At 37.2% G+C, this 19,886-nt stretch overlaps 1 protein-coding gene across 3 annotated transcripts in view; it reads left to right on the top strand.

The window, feature by feature from the left end:
- LOC112050066 (centaurin-gamma-1A) overlaps window positions 1-19,661 on the top strand; it is a 300,795-nt gene extending 281,134 nt beyond the window's left edge. For all 3 annotated transcript variants that reach the window (XM_024088198.2, XM_024088199.2, XM_052884643.1), the window contains 9 exons: window positions 5,069-5,596; window positions 7,003-7,168; window positions 7,651-7,851; window positions 8,759-8,922; window positions 9,833-9,944; window positions 10,491-10,608; window positions 11,237-11,356; window positions 12,241-12,463; window positions 12,846-19,661. In XM_024088198.2, coding sequence (XP_023943966.1) covers window positions 5,069-5,596; window positions 7,003-7,168; window positions 7,651-7,851; window positions 8,759-8,922; window positions 9,833-9,944; window positions 10,491-10,608; window positions 11,237-11,356; window positions 12,241-12,463; window positions 12,846-13,244 — 2,031 coding nt within the window. In that variant the 3' untranslated portion in view covers window positions 13,245-19,661. The remainder of the gene's footprint in view (window positions 1-5,068; window positions 5,597-7,002; window positions 7,169-7,650; window positions 7,852-8,758; window positions 8,923-9,832; window positions 9,945-10,490; window positions 10,609-11,236; window positions 11,357-12,240; window positions 12,464-12,845) is intronic.
- The last annotated feature ends 225 nt before the right edge of the window (window positions 19,662-19,886 follow it).

Below are 19,886 nucleotides of genomic sequence, written 5' to 3' on the forward strand. Positions count from 1 at the left end.
TTAAATACTTTGCTATTGTATTTGGGATTTAAATTTGTTACTTACTTATTAATTAGTAGTTAATTAGTAATATACTTGGGAGGAAGGTATGTCATGTATATAATCTACATAAATTCTGTGTCTTTTCTAAACTTTAGTTGAATTAGGTAGGTAGTTGAATAATTGCACTTTACAACTGTCATGTCTTGCTACCTAGCTCAATAAACGTTATCTAAATTATAAATCGTATTATTTAAACATAATATCTACTTAAACATACAAACTTTCACTAGTTTGCATTTGTAGGAATAAACATCATATAATTTCACCAAAAACTTGATGACATTACATTTTTATGTAGTAATTCAGAATATCTTTACATATTTATGTGTGTAAACAAGAAATGACATCTTGGTAGGATGGATTGGAATTCTTGTACGTCATTTTAACACCTGATTAAATAAAAAAAACAATGTTGTTTTATTTTGTGCCTTTAATAAAATTAATTCAAAAATTATAATATTGTTCCATGTTCATTCATTGATCATATTTTATAATGACATTCTAAGCAGTCATTTGATTGGATTAAGGTCCAGAGACTGATCGATAAACAAATGAAAGAGAAAATAATTTATAATGGAACATCATTATAGACAATGATATTAAATACTGTTAGATGTGTACAAAAACGCATGAAAAAAGGGGCGCTCAAAAGATGAAATTTATAGCCAACTCAATGTTAGTTGTGGTCAACAACAAATGTTATTTAAACAAATAATACCTAAATGTTGTCTACAATGTCGAGTTGTGTGTTCAGGAAGTGTAAAAACTATGTATACATAAATTTGTAATGGAATTTAAGACAAAATTGTGCATGTAAGCGCTCAGTGTTGCAGCCGGCTATTATTCGGATCACTTTCTGCAGTGATTTTGTAGGGATATAACCAATCTATAGAATAAAATTATCATTGATTATAGAACAGAGTAAGTTTTATTTAGGCAATTAAGAAATCCTATGTTGTCTTCCATGTTATAGTTAGATGGTAGGCAAAAGAAAAACTGGAAGCATTTAAATATACCTATATGGTAGAACTATATGGTAGTATTATAGTGATAAAATAAATAAATTCAAGTCAGAATCTTTTTATTTTTTATTTGCAAATGTTTATTTGTATATTAGTTATATTACACATTGCTATTATTATGAAATGACATCAATATGTTCATAGAATCACAGATTATGTGTTATCGATAAAACTTATCCAAAATAACTGACTCACATCTGATAATTTTCGTTTGTTCGCTTAATTTTGTGTTATCTATACTAATCTATACTTCTATATCTATACTAATATTATAAAGAGGTAAAGTTTGTAAGTTTGTCACATTTTTTAAATGGGGTAATCTTCGGAACTACTGGTCCGATTTCAAAAATTCTTTCATCAGTAGAATGCTACATTATCGGGGAGTGCTATAGGCTATATTTTATATTAGTATAATATATATTAGCCGAGTTATCACAGTTTTTGTCATACAGGTCGAACCGAAAATCCTCCTAAGCAGACTTATTCGCATGCGCTGCTTTAACCATTGTGTAAAATTGAAATTAATGTATGGAGGCTTTATGTATCTTTAAAAGTTCTACAAAAAAGTCCGCGACACCATATATCTATCTTCTATATATTAGCAGATGTAGTACCTTTTGTGTTTTAAAAATTATTAATTTTATATACTTAGGTTTACGTCATTATTTATACAACTAAACTTTAATCCTTATTAAAATAAATTATTTAATAATCACAAGGATATTATGGAGATAAGATTTGCCCTTTACAGTATGTTAATTACTTAAATAGTTTCGGAGATAATACAAAATTTCTAAAAGACGCAGAAATTCCGCTATATGACGCCCGGCGCTTTCATTTACGTAGTTCCCGTTCCCGTGTGAATATGGGGATCAAACATAGCCTATGACACTTGCAAATAACGTAGCTTTCTATTGGTAAAACAATTTTCCAAATCGGTCCAGTAGATCCAGAGATTACCTACTACAACCACACGAACTTTACCTCTTTATATTATTAGCATAGAAGTCTCTATTTCTCTTGGTCATACCACCACTCTCGAAGGACTGGACCGATTTTGCTAAGGGTAGGAGTAAGATAGAGAAGTTACAGGTTAGGGTAGGGTACGGGTAGGGAAGCGTAGGGGTAGTGTAGGGGTAGGGTAGGTTTAGGGCCGGGTTTAGGGTAGTGGTAGGGTAGGGGTAGAGGTAGGGTAGAGGTACGGGTAGGATAGGGAAGTGGTAGGGTAGGGGTAGGATGGCGTGAGATAGGGGTACGGGTGGGATAGGGGTAGGAAAAGGATAGCGTACGGGGAGGGTAGGGGTAGGATGGGGGTAGGGTGTAGGTAAGGTAGGGGTAGGTTTGGGGTAGGGTAGGGGTAGGGTGGGGGTAGTGGTAGGGTAGGGTAGGGGTAGTAGTAAAGTTGACATCGAAATTTACGCGGACGAAGTCGCGGGCGTCCGCTAGTCTGATATACTATTATATTATATTAGCTGACGCAGCGCGGTTTTACCCGCGTGGTTCCCGTTCCCGTAGGAACACGGGGATAATATATAGCCTATAGCCTTCTTCGATAAATGGGCTGTCTATCACTGAAAGAATTTTTCAAATCGAACTAGTAGTTCCTGAGATTAGCGCGTCAAGCAAACAACAAACAAACAAACTTCTTCAGCTTTATAATATTAGTATTGATTATCAAATTGTAGTAGGGCTTTGTTTGTATCAGTGGTGTGCATAACTAATTTGACTAGAGTAGACATCTCACATCCAGATTAAACTATATATTGAAGCAGGATGGTTTCAATACATATATTATTACACATTTGAAAGTTGTAATTTAAGCATGTTTAAAAAAAATAATTGCTTTTGCCTGAAAATATGAATCTGGTGACATCCCCACAAAGAGCAGGTTTTGTTATTGGAATTGACATTTTTCATCTAACATACTTTAAGCCCACCAAGCCGAATTCGAATATCATTGTGTACGTAAGCTCCATATTTAACTCCACTTTTTATTAAGAAAGAATTGCATTGGCCCTGGCTTAAAAATAGACTGATGTTAATTAGAAGTCAATATTTTCGTATTGCACCAGTAGGTATAGCCTTGTACTTAAAAGGCCACATTGTCTCTAAATAACTGATAGCAGTTATCAGTGCGATGCACCCGGTGACGTCAGTAGGGTTGATGAACAATTATTATTATGAATGAAATCAAATGTCCCAAGATTTACTGTGCACTGATTAATGGCAGGCGTCCACAGATGCGCATCGTACGTATTGGATGCATCGCATCAAACGGATTTTAGGGTTCTTTGTATATAAAGTCATACAGGTGCGTCCACTTATCCGCATCGTACGGATTTTATCTACCGTAAAATTAAAAATCCGTTTGACGCGGATACAATATTCCTGGATTCGGATTCCTACCATAATACTATGTGTTAAATAGTTATCATTGAAACCTTTAGTTTCCTTGCTAGCTTCTTTAAGCACATTGACATTTAACCGCCGGGGGGTTTAGGCGGGCGCAGAAGCGTCGCCTGATGGGGTCCAAAGGCAGAAGCAGAGTAGATGGGCGGAACGACTATCTTAGGGTGTCTCCTCTGAGACTCGGACTTCGGCTTAGAGGGTATCAGTCCGGGCGCCCTTGAGATCGCGAGTTAAACACCCCACGTCTGGGTGACGTCAGATATCGGGGACCTGATGTGTACTGTGTCTAGAACGTATGAACAGTTGTTTCGTTAGACAGATCTTGGGGGTCTTTGTAGTATAGTGTGTTTATCAATTATTATAATACTCTTTCTAGCTCTCTTTATTAGTTTAGTTTAAACCCACCTTTAGATTGTGCATTCTCTGAAGTGGAAAAAAAAAGATTGAAATATAAAAGTGAGTTTCCTAATGCACCACTGTCCACCATGTGAGATTAAGATATAGATTTTTGTTGTGTTATCAAATAGTATCTCTGCCTAATTCAGATAAGTCGATATGATAACACGACCTTGCTGTTGTACAGGAAACATGAAAACATTAATAGTAAATAATATAGTAAAGGGTAATCAAATAGATAAGCCAATGCATACAACAGTACATAACATGTGTTCCAAAATGTATGTTTACGTATTCATTAAAAAAAAGCTGAAGGCCTCCGTGGCTCAGTGGTAGGCGCGGTGGATTTACAAGACGGAGGTCCTGGATTCGATTCCCGGCTGGACCGATTGAGTTTTTCTTAATTGGTCCAGGTCTGGCTGGTGGGATGCTACGGCCGTGTAGAAAGGATGTCGTGTAGAAATCGAAAGGGGTGTGGATTTTTATCCTCCTCTTAACAAGTTAGCCTGAATACATCTAAGATTACATCATCACTTACCATCAGGTGAGATTGTAGTCAAGGGCTAACATGTAAAGCTGACAATGAATGAAGATTAAGAAGACATATTAATTTACGTAATTGTTGTTAGTGTAAAATTTTGAAATACAAATTATGAAAAAAGTTTGTATGTGCGGTTTACAAGGAGACGCGTGACGTTTTTTTTTTAAGGGTTGCACTGGTTTCACACGTTACTTTTAAAGAATCACTCTGGTTACTCTGTGCTCGTAAAAGATCATGTTTACATGATTACTGTGCTACGTTTGAAAAAAAAATGAAAATGAAGTCTACGTTACGTTATCAACCCATATACGGCTCACTGCTGAGCTCGAGTCTCCTCAGAATGAGAGGGGTTAGGCCAATAGTCCACCACACTGGCCCAATGCGGATTGGCAGACTTCACACACGCAGAGAATTAAGAAATTCTCTGGTATGCAGGTTTCCTCACGATGTTTTCCTTCACCGTTTAAGACACGTGATATTTAGTTTTTTAAAATGCCCACAACTGAAAAGTTAGTGGTGCATGCCCCGTACTGGATTCGAACCCACACCCTCCGGAATCGAAGGCAGAGGTCATATCCACTGGTCTATCACGACTCGTTGTCTGCCGCTGACACGAAATGAAGTCTGCCGCTTTATAATGTGACATTTCTAATTCCAGGACTCCCTCCCGCGAGGCCACCACACTCTGTCCGCGTCCTCCCACCACCTGCACCGCGGGGCCTCCTCCTTCGACGCCTCGTCCAACAGCAGCGGCATATCCTCCACACACGTCGTCGAGATACACAGCACCAACGGCTCCGACACCTCCTCCAGATGGGGCAACTCATTATGCAGCCACGGCTCTTCATCAGGCCTCGTCTCCATAGCAACGGAGAACAACAACGTCAAATTCACCGCGCCACACTGTCTAGACAACCTCCAGCCTTCCAAAGACGTCAAGGATCTGCCCACACCCTCGTCAACTCCCACAACTTCAAGGAAATCGAGGAGAAGATCCAACTTGTTTACGCCGTCTAAAAAAGGGGATGATAGATTAAAGAATGGGGAGTTGGGCTCAGGGAGGGCGATTCCGTTGAAACAGGGTTACTTGTACAAAAAGAGTAGTAAGGCGTTGAATAAGGAGTGGAAGAAGAAATATGTCACTCTATGCGATGATGGCAGATTGACATATCATCCTAGTTTACATGTGAGTTGAGATTTTTTTTTTTATTTTGTTTGTTATATTAACGACTTGCTTGGGCTTCATTAATTTAGGTCTTAAAATAATAGGGATTATGATTTTTAGCTTCCTTACATTTTTAGCTTCCTTGCATTAAATGCAACATTTTTCAATAAATGAACTATAAACATAAACGCACAAATAACAAAGATATTTTTAATTTTGTCTGAACGCCCATACAATTCAACGATCAGCAAATCAACGACGTCATTAATTTTGTATGGGGCATTTTTTAAGGATCCGTGGCAGTGGATTAGACAATATAGTCATGTACAAATAGTACAAAACAGAATGTGCAAAATGGAAAATTTCTACTTAAATACATATTTGTAACAAAACCTCGGAGTAGGGAGCGCATGAATGCATCTATGAAGTGCACGCCACTGTCTACACGTGTAACTTCTAGATCTAAATGGAAAAACATTAATTTAATTGTTTATTGTGTGTCTCATAGTAATCTCATAGAGATATAGACCTCATAAATGTTGCGGCTGTAATAATATTTTTATATATAATGCTTGAACTGATATTAGTTATATTTTCTGAATAACTTATCAAGATTATATAGTGTAGAAGACAATTATAATCTGTACTTAATGCCCAAGTTTACTAATATGTTTGATTAGATAAAGTAATATTAAACTTGGGAAAATAGCTTTATCAGAGCCAAGGCCGAAACGTATCAGTCAGACTTGAGTCATTTTAGAAAATATAATCTGATCTGGGAATCGAACCCAGGACGAATGGATCAAAACATTACCTACAACGGAGGTGACGTCAGAATTTACATTACTGACTGATACAGGGACTGTTCGTAGACAGACATAGCTGCTTCTTGAGTAAGATGAAGAAGAATTACTTTTTGTTCCTCTGGGGACCTAGTCAGATATAATCATAGCATCATTTTATAAAAGCTGAATTATTGGTTAGCACATGCAACTATAGAGTAGTCAGCTATGGAATTTTAAGTCATTGTGGCTTTGGGAGGTAAGGCAAACCTTAAATCAATTCTCAGACTCAGAAGTCTGTGTGGGCGAGCGCAGAAGCATCGCCTGGTGCACGAAGGCTGAAATAAAAACAGAAGACAGAACGACTCTCTGAGGGCATCTCCTATAAGACTCTGGCCTCGGCTTAGATTCGGCTTACACGATCTCGGCCCCCGAGATCGTGAGTTACGACGGGCGCCTTATATCGCAAGTCGTTCCCGCCAACCGATCGCTACCCCCCTCAAACTCCCTACTATTTACGAAAATAAGTCGCCTCACCTGACGTCATATCTGTCCCAGACTACTATTTCCAACACTATATTATTAACTTCGCTCTTACCACTGTTGATATTTTAAAAAGAAAATCATTGAAATCTTTAAATGCAGGATTACATGGAGGACGTGAACGGCAAGGAGATATCGCTGCAGTACGTGACGGTGAAGGTGCCGGGACAGAAGCCGCGCGGCTCCAAGTCCATCATCACGACGGTGCCCGGCTACAACGGGTACACCAGCGTGGACATACATGACAGCATCGGAGGACTGTCACTAGGTGAGTGTTATTGTACTAGCAGCCGCCTCGCGATTTCACCCGCGTGGTTCCCGTTCTCTTAAGACTACGGGGATAAAATATAGCCTATAGTACTCAGGGACAGTGTAGCTTCCCAACAGTGAAAGAATTTTACAAATCGGTTCGGTAGTTTCTGAGCCTATTCAATGCAAACAAACAAACAATCAAATCTTATCTCTTTTCACAATATTAGTATAGATGGATTAGCAGTTGCCAACGTCCCTGCTTATTGCCACTTCAACTTTGACTTGTTAAACTTGGTTAAGAATACGAACAAACTTCTATTGAAGCTCACTTCATTCTCTGAACTTAACTGTAACTGTACTAGAGCCGTGTTTTTTGTGTGACAGAGACAAAAATTCTGAGCAGAGTACTAGACTTTGGATTGATAGTACCGTTTTCAAAAATTTACTGAATAATTTTAGTTGAAAGGGTAGTTTTTCATGTTTCGTTGAACTTCCCAGGGTACAAAGACAAGCCGACGCGCGCGACGGACAAGGCGCTGCTGTCGGCGTTCGACACGATGAAGGAGCCGGCGTCCAGCCGACAGTCGCTGGCGTCGGACGCGGACGGCTGCACCAACGGCGCCGACAAGGACACGCCGCACGTCAAGAAGCGCCACCGCAGGATGAAGAGCAGCGGCGTCAAGAAGGACGGGGATGAGGGTGAGAGATAAATAAATCTGTCAACATTATTAAGCTAAATGTAAAAATAAAATAAAAATAAAATAAAATAAGCCTTCGTTGCTATAATACATTTGTAAATCTCTAACGTTAATGTATTCTAGTTTAATAATTAATTACTTGAACTACTTATTATTATTATTAAAATCAATTCTGTACTATACAGCTTGTCCTTTGACAAAGCTTTCCATTTTTCTCTATCCTTGGCGATGCGCTTCCACTCTGGACTCTAAGCTAAATGTATAAGTACATAAAACACATCATATAATACATCTCATACAAATCATTACATACGCAACTGATGTTGCTTGAAAATGAAGGATTAACTTCATCTTCAAGCAACGTTTGTCTAATACGCATACTTAACACGCATACGTAGAGCCATTTGTAAAAATCATGTAAACCAAATTAAACCTACTCAAAGTGCATAGTAATTTTCGTTCAACCTCTCCACTATCTGCTGGTTTAAAATCAACCTTAACGCATTATCTAAATTCTAAATCAATATGTGCGATGGACGGAAGGACAACGAGGGATGATGTATGCGAGGTTTTCCACTTGTTCCATTCATTAGCTATTGGCTTACAATCCCCCAAATCCCCTATGTAGGGGACATTATTAAACAATGTCACGGGGATATCTTACTAACTGTTGTTTGTCCTCTTTAACTTGTCAGAAGGCAGCCAAAGCGTAACTGGAGGCACTTGGGGCACACTTGGAAGTTATTCGACTTGACATCTACTTTTTGTATTGATTATACTTTTTAATAGCGTTAATTTGATCAGCCCAAATAAACCTAAATCTTTACATACTTTTAAATATATTTTATTTAAGTTAATTAATTTACTGTGTTATTTATTTTGAAATCTTATTTACGATGAAATTACAGACGCGGAGAGCGCCACGTCGTCGGAGTTCACGATAGTCAGCCTGGACGGCAAGCGCTGGCGGTGGGAGGTGGGCGCGGGCGGCACGCCGGCCGCGTCGGCCGCCGAGCGCGACGCGTGGGTCGCCGCCGTCGAGGCGCAGATCCTCGCCTCGCTGCAGGGCAGGGTGAGTGCGGTGTTGCGCTAGTACTGTGTGAGAGATAACCAAACTTAAAAACTTGTTATAATTAAAAAAAAACTAGTGTGCTTTAGACCACACGACTGAAGTAAAACTTCTTTCGAAAATAGAAAATAAAGCGCCATCTATGAGCCTCAGGCATAACTTCATCGCTACAGGTTCTTGAATTGTACAATAAGGGATTGTTTCATAGTTTGAACTCTACTGGTAGCAGTGGGGTCATCACCTCCCGAGGGTGTTGGGTGGGAGTATAGGCCGCGAGGCTTGGCCTCCTTGCCCGATTAAGACGCGAGGGAACTTGATTCTTGATTTCTACCAGCCACTTTCGGGGCTGAGGCATCTTGGCCGTCGAGTTGTTCCTTGCTATCCAGCGCTACTGGTAGTTTAAAGTAACGAACACTGCTTCACTAGGCCTATAGATGGCAGCCCGCATCTAAAAAGCCTCACCCAATTATACGTCACGCGTGCTTAAAGATGTTTTACTTCATAAAGAACCAGATCGAATCAGAAATGAGGAGATCCGCAGAAGAGAGAGAAGACACTGTTATAGCTCAGCTAGTCGCGAAGCTAAAGTGGCAATGGGCAGGGCACATCACAGTCAAGAGCCATTAGACATTGGGGTTCCAAGGTGCTGGAATGGCGACCCCGCACCGTACGTGTAGTGTTGGTCGACTTTCCACTAGGCGGATTGGGGTAGGAACAAGGGGGTTGCAGGGGGATGTTGGCAGTTTACGACCGTGGTATTTGAAACTCCATGCATCTATGTCCACCAGTGGATATCCATCGGTTGTTAATGATGATGATAAATCGGAATACGTTCTAATAACAGCAACATTGAATTGCGTGTCATGAAGTTTCACAAAGTAATATGTATTTAATGATGTTTCAATGTTCGCAGACGTCCCGGCAGCCCGCACCGACGGGCGCCAACTCGACGGGCGACGTGCGCGCCACGTACTACATCCGCAGGGTGAAGGGCAACGACAAGTGCTGTGATTGTGGGGCGCAAGGTGAGAGCTCACACCAATTACAAAAGGACTGTTGACGCACTCAAATTCATCAACAAAATTGTCTGTCATTTTTTGAGGGGACGTAAACTCACACATCGAAACTATGTAAAACTAATAAATATATTTTGTGTCCCTATACTATACTGGTACACTACATAAATTTGATTCACAATACGCACGTGTAATTTTTCATAGATTAACAAACACATCGCTTCGTCTTATAACACAGAATATTTGGCTGAAGAATCGATTCATTTTAGATATTTTAAGTACAAATTTGATACAATTAAGTTTGAAATACTTACAAGCTCTTTACACAATGAAAACGATTACAAAAATGAAAGATCAATTATAGGAATAATTTTTCAAAACATTTAAATCTGAGTGATTATTGATCTTTGACAAAGAGGTAATGTCTAGCGAGGCAGGTCACTTGTAATTAAAATAAAAACAATAATAAGCTACGGTTTTAACTGTGTGTAATATAAGTCGTGAATACTGTTAGGAACAACTGTCTATGGACACATGAGTTTTATGGTGTTCCAGACCCAGATTGGGCGAGCCTGAACCTGGGCGTGCTGATATGCATCGAATGCTCGGGCATACACCGGAACCTCGGCTCGCACATATCCCGGGTGCGCTCGCTCGACCTGGACGAGTGGCCGTGAGTATTACTTTTTTTTAATTTTAAAATAAAACTTCTTTATCCAGGTTTGACTTGAGGTGTAAGCTGGAGAATGCTTTACGAATAGTATACGGAAGTGTACGTAATCGGGCGAGGCCTTTATGATACGTGTCGCTATCTGCAGGCATAGTGAAGTAGTGTTTGTTATTTTAAACTACCAATAGATGGCGTTCTTAGAGAACTTTGAAACAATCCCTTTTTTGTACACTTCAAGAGCCTGTTGCGATGTAGTTATGCCTGGGGCTCATAGATGGCGCTTTGTTGTATGAAATTGTTATCGATACGATATATGTCATAATACAGATGATATGTAATTCCCATAAATTTATGTAGTTTTCGAAGCGTTAGCGTTTGTAGAAAGACAATTGATGTATAACTTGGCTACAGACCCATATTATATATCGTACCTTAGCGATTGTAGGACGAAAATTGTTTCTACAGTCGACACACAGAGTACACATGTTTCGATAGTTAACAAATGTATGGGAACAACATAAGTTATCAATTGGTCACGATCAAATTATCTATCTGATTTTGTAAGCGTAGATATTTGAAATACTTAATTTGAATAATTATATTATACTTATTTATAATATTGTTATTTCAGTCTTGGGCACGTGAGCGTGATGGTATCAATGGGCAACGCGCTCGGCAACTCGATATGGGAGGCCGACCTACGCGGACACATCAAACCCATCGCCACCTCCACCAGGGAAGAGAAGGAACGGTGAGAATCATGCCAATACTTCTGCAAACCGTCTGTCGTTTCAACTTCATTGAAAAAGACAGAAGAGAAAAGTTTATTGATGAAACTTCTGACACATGGAGTTAAAGGTTACAGCAGCATATTGCAGAATGTCTTGTCTCGTTGACTTGGCATTGTTGGCATTTGATTGACCATTTTATATATTGATACAATGATTATACATTTTGTTATTTTTGAAGCGTTAACGATTTTAGCAAGAAAATAGATAATATTATGTAGGTTGGCTAAAGCAGCTGTGTATATGATAGTGACAGACTGTATTTCAAAATTATCATTATTAACAGTCGACGGACGTCCACTGCTGGACGTATGCCTCTTGCATGGATTTAACACAACGGTCCCATGCCGCCACCGCAAGTCGCATTTAAAAAAACAAAGTACAATTCAAGGAGTTACTATTGTAACAAAATTTCAAATCGTTTATTTTAAAAGATCCATTATTTTCGAACACCGCAAACTATTTGCCCAGATGCCTCTATGCGACTCGTTGGTCCCTTTGAGGTCATTCACTTTACTTTAAATTATATCAAAATTCAATGACTTCATACTCACGAAAGAGAAATAAACAGAAGACAGGATTATATTGCGTGAATGTGTTTGAATTAGCTTGAGGTCATTTTTAATATTGCTAAGGGTTTTCTTGTGTTGGACTAATAACTGTCGGGCGGCTTACAGACGGTGACACTAGCACGCTGTATACACGTCAAAAGTATATCGTACAATTAGCATCAGTTACCATCGCTGTTAGCGGTGTTCACGTCCAAGCTTCGCGTCATACCCCGATCGGTTTCGGCATTTTGTCTGCTTTTTTTCACGCACTCACACTTTTCACAATATGTTTGCAGGTGGATCCGGATGAAGTACGAGCGGCGCGCGTTCCTGTCGTGCGAGCCGACGGTGGCGGGCGGCGAGGCGCTGCGGGCCGCCTCCGCGCGCGGCCACATCGCCACCCTCGCGCGCTCCCTGGCCGCGCCCGCGCCCCGCGCGCCCGCGCCCGTCGAGCGCGCCCTGGCCCTGCGCGCCGCCGCCGCCGCCGGACACCTGGCCGCCGCGCAGCTGCTCATATGGGTAACTACTGCACTAGAGCGTCATCAGCGTCACATCGCCACCCTCGCGCGCAGTTAACAAACACTCCCCTTTTCCACTAAAGTCACTCTCCCGGCCTATTGGCCGGCCCAAGTAACCCATAAATAATTACACAACAAGAAAGACTCTAACGCCATGAGCATACTGGAACCCACCGGACGACCGGCCTTATATCGCAAATCGTTCCCGCCAACTGACCGCTACCCCTCTCTAAATCCCTACTCTTTACGAAATAAGCTGCGCTACCTAGTGTCGGAACGAGCCAATACGAGATCAAGCGATGTCATATCCGTCCCAGACTACTATTCCCTACATTATATCAATTGAGGGTTTTCAATTCAACAATAAATAACTTCGTCCACAGCACAACGGCAACCCGAACTTCCCCGACGCGGACGGGCACACGTGCGTGTTCTACGCGCGCGCGGCCGCCAACCACCTGTCGGGCATCCCCACCCAGTACCCGAAGAACCTCCAGATCACGTGCCCCCTCCACCCGAACCCGCCCACCAGCTCCGGCACCAACTCGACGAGCTCCAGCTCGAGTACTAAGAGCGCGAAGAATCCAGACCCGGAGTGCAATTGCATCATCTTCGAGTTGTTGAACGCGCAGAGTGCGTCCAACGCCCTGGTGGAGATCCTCATAGGGTTGCAGAACAACCAGTACATGAACAACGGGTTCGATTACAACCAAACGCTCGGCAGGCCGTCCTTCGCGCCCAACCTCTCGCTGACGAATGGTAAATGCGGGAGCATTGTGTAAATATATATACAACGTACAATTGTACAATATTTTTTTTTATTAAAATTTATGTTTTTATATGTGGACTTACTGTTGATTTGTTAGACTGTCATAGTGTCTGAGTGAGTTTTTGAGACGGACGTCATTTGTTCCCAGTGATCCCAATTTTCCTTGAATGGAGAGTTTATTTATTTGCAAAATTGTATTCAAATCTTACAATATCATTGGAAATGTTTCTTATACAGACAGCTATTGGGTGGTTTGAAGTTTTGTATTATAATTACTTAAATTATACGCACAAAATTGTTCGCATAATTGACTAATACTTTAAAAAAATACATTTTTATGAGTTGAAGTCTAACAAATCATCAGGTAAACGAAAATAATTTACCTAATATTAATTAGTTTTGTAATTAATATTAATATAAAAAATTTATTATTACGAATTCTATAATGATATTCCACTGGTGTTATAAATGTTTCATCATAAATAAATACATAGTTACCAACGTCGTATATACATAATTTCTGTAATAATAATTATTGTAAAATAAATTAAATTAGTGAACACATACATATTGTAGCTACTTTGAGCTATTATTATAGATCTTTGTAAAAATTATTGACGTATCAAAATAGCGATATTTTACAAAATATAGCTAATTTCTATGTACACAAAACTTATAACTGAAAAAGTTCTATACATTGAATAGCAATAGAGCAGATAAATAAATAAATAATAATAATTGTTAAGTCAGCCATTGACCATCAATTATTCTCACGATCTTGCAGCGCTAACGGCTTGACTGATCGTGTGTTGGTAGCGGTATGCATGACGGCTCGTAGTTGTAAACGTAAGCGGAATATGCAGTTTTAATGCAGTAATACCAATCACACAAAAACCGTTTTGAAACATAGAAGTCGTTTGTCTAAACAAATAAGTATGGTCAGTTACTGTTTTAGGGTTAAACTCATTACAGCTATACAGCACCTAACCAACTCCTGCATTCTGTAAAGTTACAGCGATGTGACATCGCTCATTTGCATGGCAACTACGTCGTTACATTTTATTTTTGTTTTTTTATAGAAATAAAGTTAAAATTCTAATAAAACTTGTTAAAGGTGAAATTATATCCTGAATAGCGGAATTACATCCCAGCTTAGTTTTATATATGTTTACTCTTACAATTTTGTAGCGTGCTGCGTGTCTTGATTGTCGTTAGCTGTAATGAAGTGAGCTGTGGCAAAAGCTGGGTGGCTCTAATGAGGCATTACCTTTGGGATTTAATAATGCGTTGGTGTATACTTTATAAAACTTAATACGAACAGGGAAAAAATTATGTGTCTAAGATTCTGGAACTTTAAGAATAGATTTCCAAAATTGTTGTAAGTTTTGTGTATGTACTATCTAACTAGAGTCAGTATTTTAAAACGTAAGACATTTCTTACTTAAAATGTATTTTTTTTAAATGGCCTCTTTTGTGATCAAAATATTTATTGTATATATTGTTTGTATATTTTTTTTATGATTTAAAATACTGCTTCAAATTAAAACCTTGTAAGTAACAAATTTTATGACGTATGGTAAGTTGCTACTGATTAGGTATTAATTTGAAGTATTCTATACAATTATTTTAGTTAGTGTATGTTATTATACATATTTTATTTGTTTTTAATATGGTTCTGTAAGTGTATTTTTTTTAAATCTCCAAAATTAGTTCAGAGGTGCTGCATTTACTAACATTACTATAAATTTTTTTGAAATCTGGGTCTTCATATAGGCATTACAATTTCTGACGGAATATCAGTAAATCATAAGAAATCCCGAAAAGATCTGTTATATCAGAGATTCAAAGAATTACCCTGTATGTGCTACATTATATTTTAATTTTGGTGCTCATTTTTTTTAAGTTTGGTGAATGTCACTTAGATGGTTTTGTTTTTTAATGGTGTTAATTTTTTTCGGAATTTATTCTAAATTTGAGTTTACTTAAAAGCGGTGGCTTAAAAGAATTAAGCTGATTATATTATGTGAATATAGAAACGTAATATATTATTATTATTATTATAGAAAAAAATCACTATGAAAATAAGTTTTATAACAAAAATACCTGTAGTAAAAAATTTAATGTGTTGTCATATTATTTATTTTGTTTTTATGTGAACGTCCAGTGTGAATAATTTTATTTTCTTTATATTGTAAAAATAACTTCATCAGATTAGATAAGTTTTTGTAAATTTGTCAATTTGGATCATACAATTTTATAGGCGAATTGTTTAGTAATTATTATTAATATTATATCATAATTGTTCAATAATAAATAATATAATTAATTAATAATAATAATTTAATTATATACAAATCAAAATTTCGAACATCAAATAATGTTTCACGATAAATTACGGCAACTATCGAAAAATATTTATATTTTAATGAGAATCTAAAAACATCACAAAATGTTTTTAATCATTCGGAATTTCCGAATTACTCGATATTTTAACGGAGTTATGGTGAAATCGATATAAAGTAATTGAATAAATTAAATTTTTAATTAATGTTGTATGTCCAAATTTTAATTTTTTTTTTTAAACTTAAAATTGTCAAGAAAACTCCATCTTAATTTTTGTATTTTTTTTTATATATATTCCGTGGCCAGTTTTCACCTTCAGTCCGTTGCAATATCGATTCATACGTAAATATAGATTTTTTTTACTAGATATAATAAAAATAAATTATTGAATTAGTATACAAGATCTCAGCTCAACGCTATCGTAGGGTAAAATTTAGAATAATTATTTAGTAGTAAATATTATATTGTCGCTTTTTACCTAAACTCCCTTGGGGATAAATAAACAAATTTTTTATAACCGACTTTTTATATTTTCTTGGTTTTTTGACTTAACCATTGAACCATAATAATATTGTAAATGCGCCAATGTACGTAATAAATTATTTTTTAATAAAGTTTTGTAAGCTGGAAATGTATACATTTCAACCAAATTCTTTTCAATTTAGAAGAAATACAAGCATTTTCAATAATGGTATAAAAAACGGATTTTACCGGGAAAACGCAGAAAGAATTTAGCCTTTCCTTTATTATGACTTAAATATAAATGTTTTCAATATTAGATTTTTGCCAGCAAATAAACGGGACTACTTGAAAGTTCTTTTCTTTAAATCAAAGGTAGTTAGAAATTCTTTTAGACGTATTTAAAATTGGTTCAACACATAATATGCAATCGAATAGGTGATAGTGTGATCAGTAAACTATTTCAGAATTTAATCGCGTTCTATTATAATTTTTAATTGTACTTAAATATACGCACATATTTACCATTTTTTAAGCTTTAATAATAATACTACACAAATATATAATGTGTCAAAAAACCAAGGACTCAAAACATTCCATTTTTTATCCTTAATAATGAAAAAAAAAATATTTTTTCAACCCAAGGGAATATAGTGGATGTGATATTCCTAAGATTTCCCGTATTAAGCCAAATGTACTGAACCCTTCTGTGCCTGCTCTAAGTAGTCTACGCTTTATATCGGATACTCGTTTGTAGACCGAGAGTTGTGTTGAATAACTTAAGACTAAATCACCTTGACTCTTGGCCTATGATCGATGGTATTTTAATGTATAAAAGAATGTACCTACTTCTTCAGCTGGTCGCGCATTACAGTACGCACCGCACGCGACGCTGGCAACGCACTTTTGGACGCAGAAAATTGGTTGTACAGTTTTATGTCATAACATGTAACAGTTTCAATGTTATGATCGGTATGATATTTTCATAAAACGTCAAAGTTTACAGACACGAGTGTGAAATGTAATTAGTACGTTTCCAATAGTAGATTCTTTATCGAGAGTACTTATTTAATTGAAAGAAAAATTCGTATATTCATTGTGAAAGTAATTACTAATTTGTATAGTAAATAAGGAACTGTTATTACCACTAAATATTATGTAGTTATTGCCAAATGATTACCATGTCAACGAACATTTTACTATAGTTTGTAGACTAGTCATGCTGAAGAGAACAGATATATTAACTGATCCTTCTTTATAAGTTGTTTCAGTTTGTCATCTTACTTCGCTGGCCCTATTTAAAATTACATAGTAAAGGAAAAATGCGTTGAATTGTATGCGTGCGGCGCGTGCTGTAGTCTGCGATCATAATAGAATTAATGCGATAGTATAGAATGATTCTCAAACGTGCATTTAGTTCTTAGCGTTGTTCAAAGTACATAGTGTAAGAGCTGACGTTGCAATTTTTACCAAAGATTCCAAACGTAGATGTGTCATCGAAAATCCATATTTTACTGTTTTAATGTCCATAACTAATACTGTGCTTAAGACACTTTCTATCATATTCATACTGTATATAAGATCTATACTAGATATCTATATAGAGAGATGTACAATGTACGTATAATACGAGTAGGTATATGTATGTCATTGTTGGTAAGCAGATACGACCAACGGCGTAAGTGACAAGTGGTAATACAAAATATATGTCGAGTGGCGTATCTACGGTTGAAATCTTGTTTTATATTATCATCGCACACTCGAGTTTCAAAGATTTTTGATTTTTATATCACACAATTTGTATTTTTAATTGTTATATGTAATTTATGAAAGCCGCGTAAAAACACTGTTGACTTTAAAATCTGTATGCAAAGAACAGTTTTTGACTCGCACATGTTATTTTGATTCGACGTTTTCAGTATACCTCTCACAAACGCTCCTGGCACTGATTTAAAATAGCAACTGTTTATTATTAATTATTACCGATAATTTTAAACTCGTCAGTAGGTTTTAAAGTTAAAAAAAACTACAGACTAAACTTTCTACGTGGCGTTATTATTATTTTATTATTATCACTTTTTTTTTTTAAATGAGGGTATTTGGTGTAAATTTTAGCAATACCGAGTTCAGTATTCGAGGGTACGTTACAACGTTTTGTACATAACGCACGTTACGGTACGTCAACGCACTTTGTATTGTGTATAATTATTATTTTTTAACCTATTTTCGGATAGTTAATGTATAATATGTTGAAATTTTATTGATAATTTTAAAATCGTTACCCTGACTTATGATGTTGCTGACGATAGACGAACCAACTTGGTCGGGCCCGACTTCTTCCTTCCAACTTAACATTCTGCCAATATTGATCGGCGTACACAAGTAACATCTGAAATTCCAATCTAACATCTGAATTTTTTTAATTAATGTTTAAAAAACGGAAAACATTTTCGCTTTTTTTATAAATAAATACATTTCATCCATACGTAAACAATACGTAAGAAGATGAGTACTTATCAATTCTGATTTTACGACTTTTGCATCTTTATTTTTTAATTTTAGCAACTGCAAAGTCCTACCTGAATTCAAAAAATATAAAATCTTAAAGTGACCCGAGCTGGGATTCGAACCCTCTGTTGTTGTACCAATTAGTACTTGGTATTGGTATTGGTTGGTTGACTCGATCTTTGTGGCGTAAAAATCGTCAAATATTTCCAATCAATAAACGCGTCTGTAAAAATGTTTTTTTTTTTTTAATAAAAAAAGTCTTAACCGTGAGCTTGAAGCAGATTTTTATATTACTTGAATAATAAGCCTTACAATAAAATCCCAGAAATTTGTAATAGGTACTAAGTGGTTCCAATCAAATTGGTTCGTCTATCGATATTATGAGTCTTAGCACACGACGACATTTTGATGCGCATACTTCATTTCAGCCTACTACCTAATTAACTATGTACTTCTAGTAGCTAGTAACTGTGATAAACAAATCCTTATATATAACAGTTACTAGTCAGTTGAGTAACCTAGTAATATCACATGTAAATCCATATTAAAACCTTAATTTTGCCATTAAATCTATTTTACTGCTGTGTCGTGGGTTATCATGGTGATAGTCTAAGAAACATCTATAGTCTGGCAAATTCGTTCATAACACTCCCATGATATGTGGGCGACGGGCGAAAAGACCGCGGGTGTGAAATCGTGCGTGCGGGGAAGTGACGTGTGTGAGTCGTGGGTTTTTTATTCATCGCTACACGCCCCCCGCCCCGCGCGCAACATCGGGAGTGTTACGAACGAAGTTGCCAAGCTTCTGGTCGTGTTGATCCACGAAATATTTTTTTTTTATTTTTGTGTTAACTCTAAATAAACTTTATTTTTTAGTATCGCGATTGTCGCGTACGGACTTGTCGTCGTGTGTAAAGGTCTGATTTGCGAGTCTATTCACATTATTTTTTTTAATGTTTTCTTTTTTTTTGTATATTGTTTGTGGTGGCCAAAGAGCTTAAAGTTTGTAAATAGTAATGGCGCAGCTGACCCGCTGTACTCTGAACCTTCGTTACTGTAATTATTAAGTGATTTGTTGATGTTCTTGATCTTGTGAAAATAAAGTGGAAAATGAACACGATTTCTTGGTTTTTTTTCATTTCCTGTATTCTATGCTATATTTGTGCTCTATGAATTACAATGCCACAATTCTATTTACAATACTTACATTTTTGGGGCAGATACCTCAAATTGGGCTTCCGTGGCGCAGTGGTATGCGCGGTGGATTTACAAAACGGAGGTCCTGGGTTCGATCCCCAGCTGGGCAGATTGAGATTTTCTTAATTAGGCTAGGTCTGGCTGGTGG

This window comes from Bicyclus anynana, chromosome 12, assembly GCF_947172395.1.
Source record: "Bicyclus anynana chromosome 12, ilBicAnyn1.1, whole genome shotgun sequence".
Classification (NCBI taxonomy): Eukaryota; Metazoa; Arthropoda; class Insecta; order Lepidoptera; family Nymphalidae; genus Bicyclus; species Bicyclus anynana.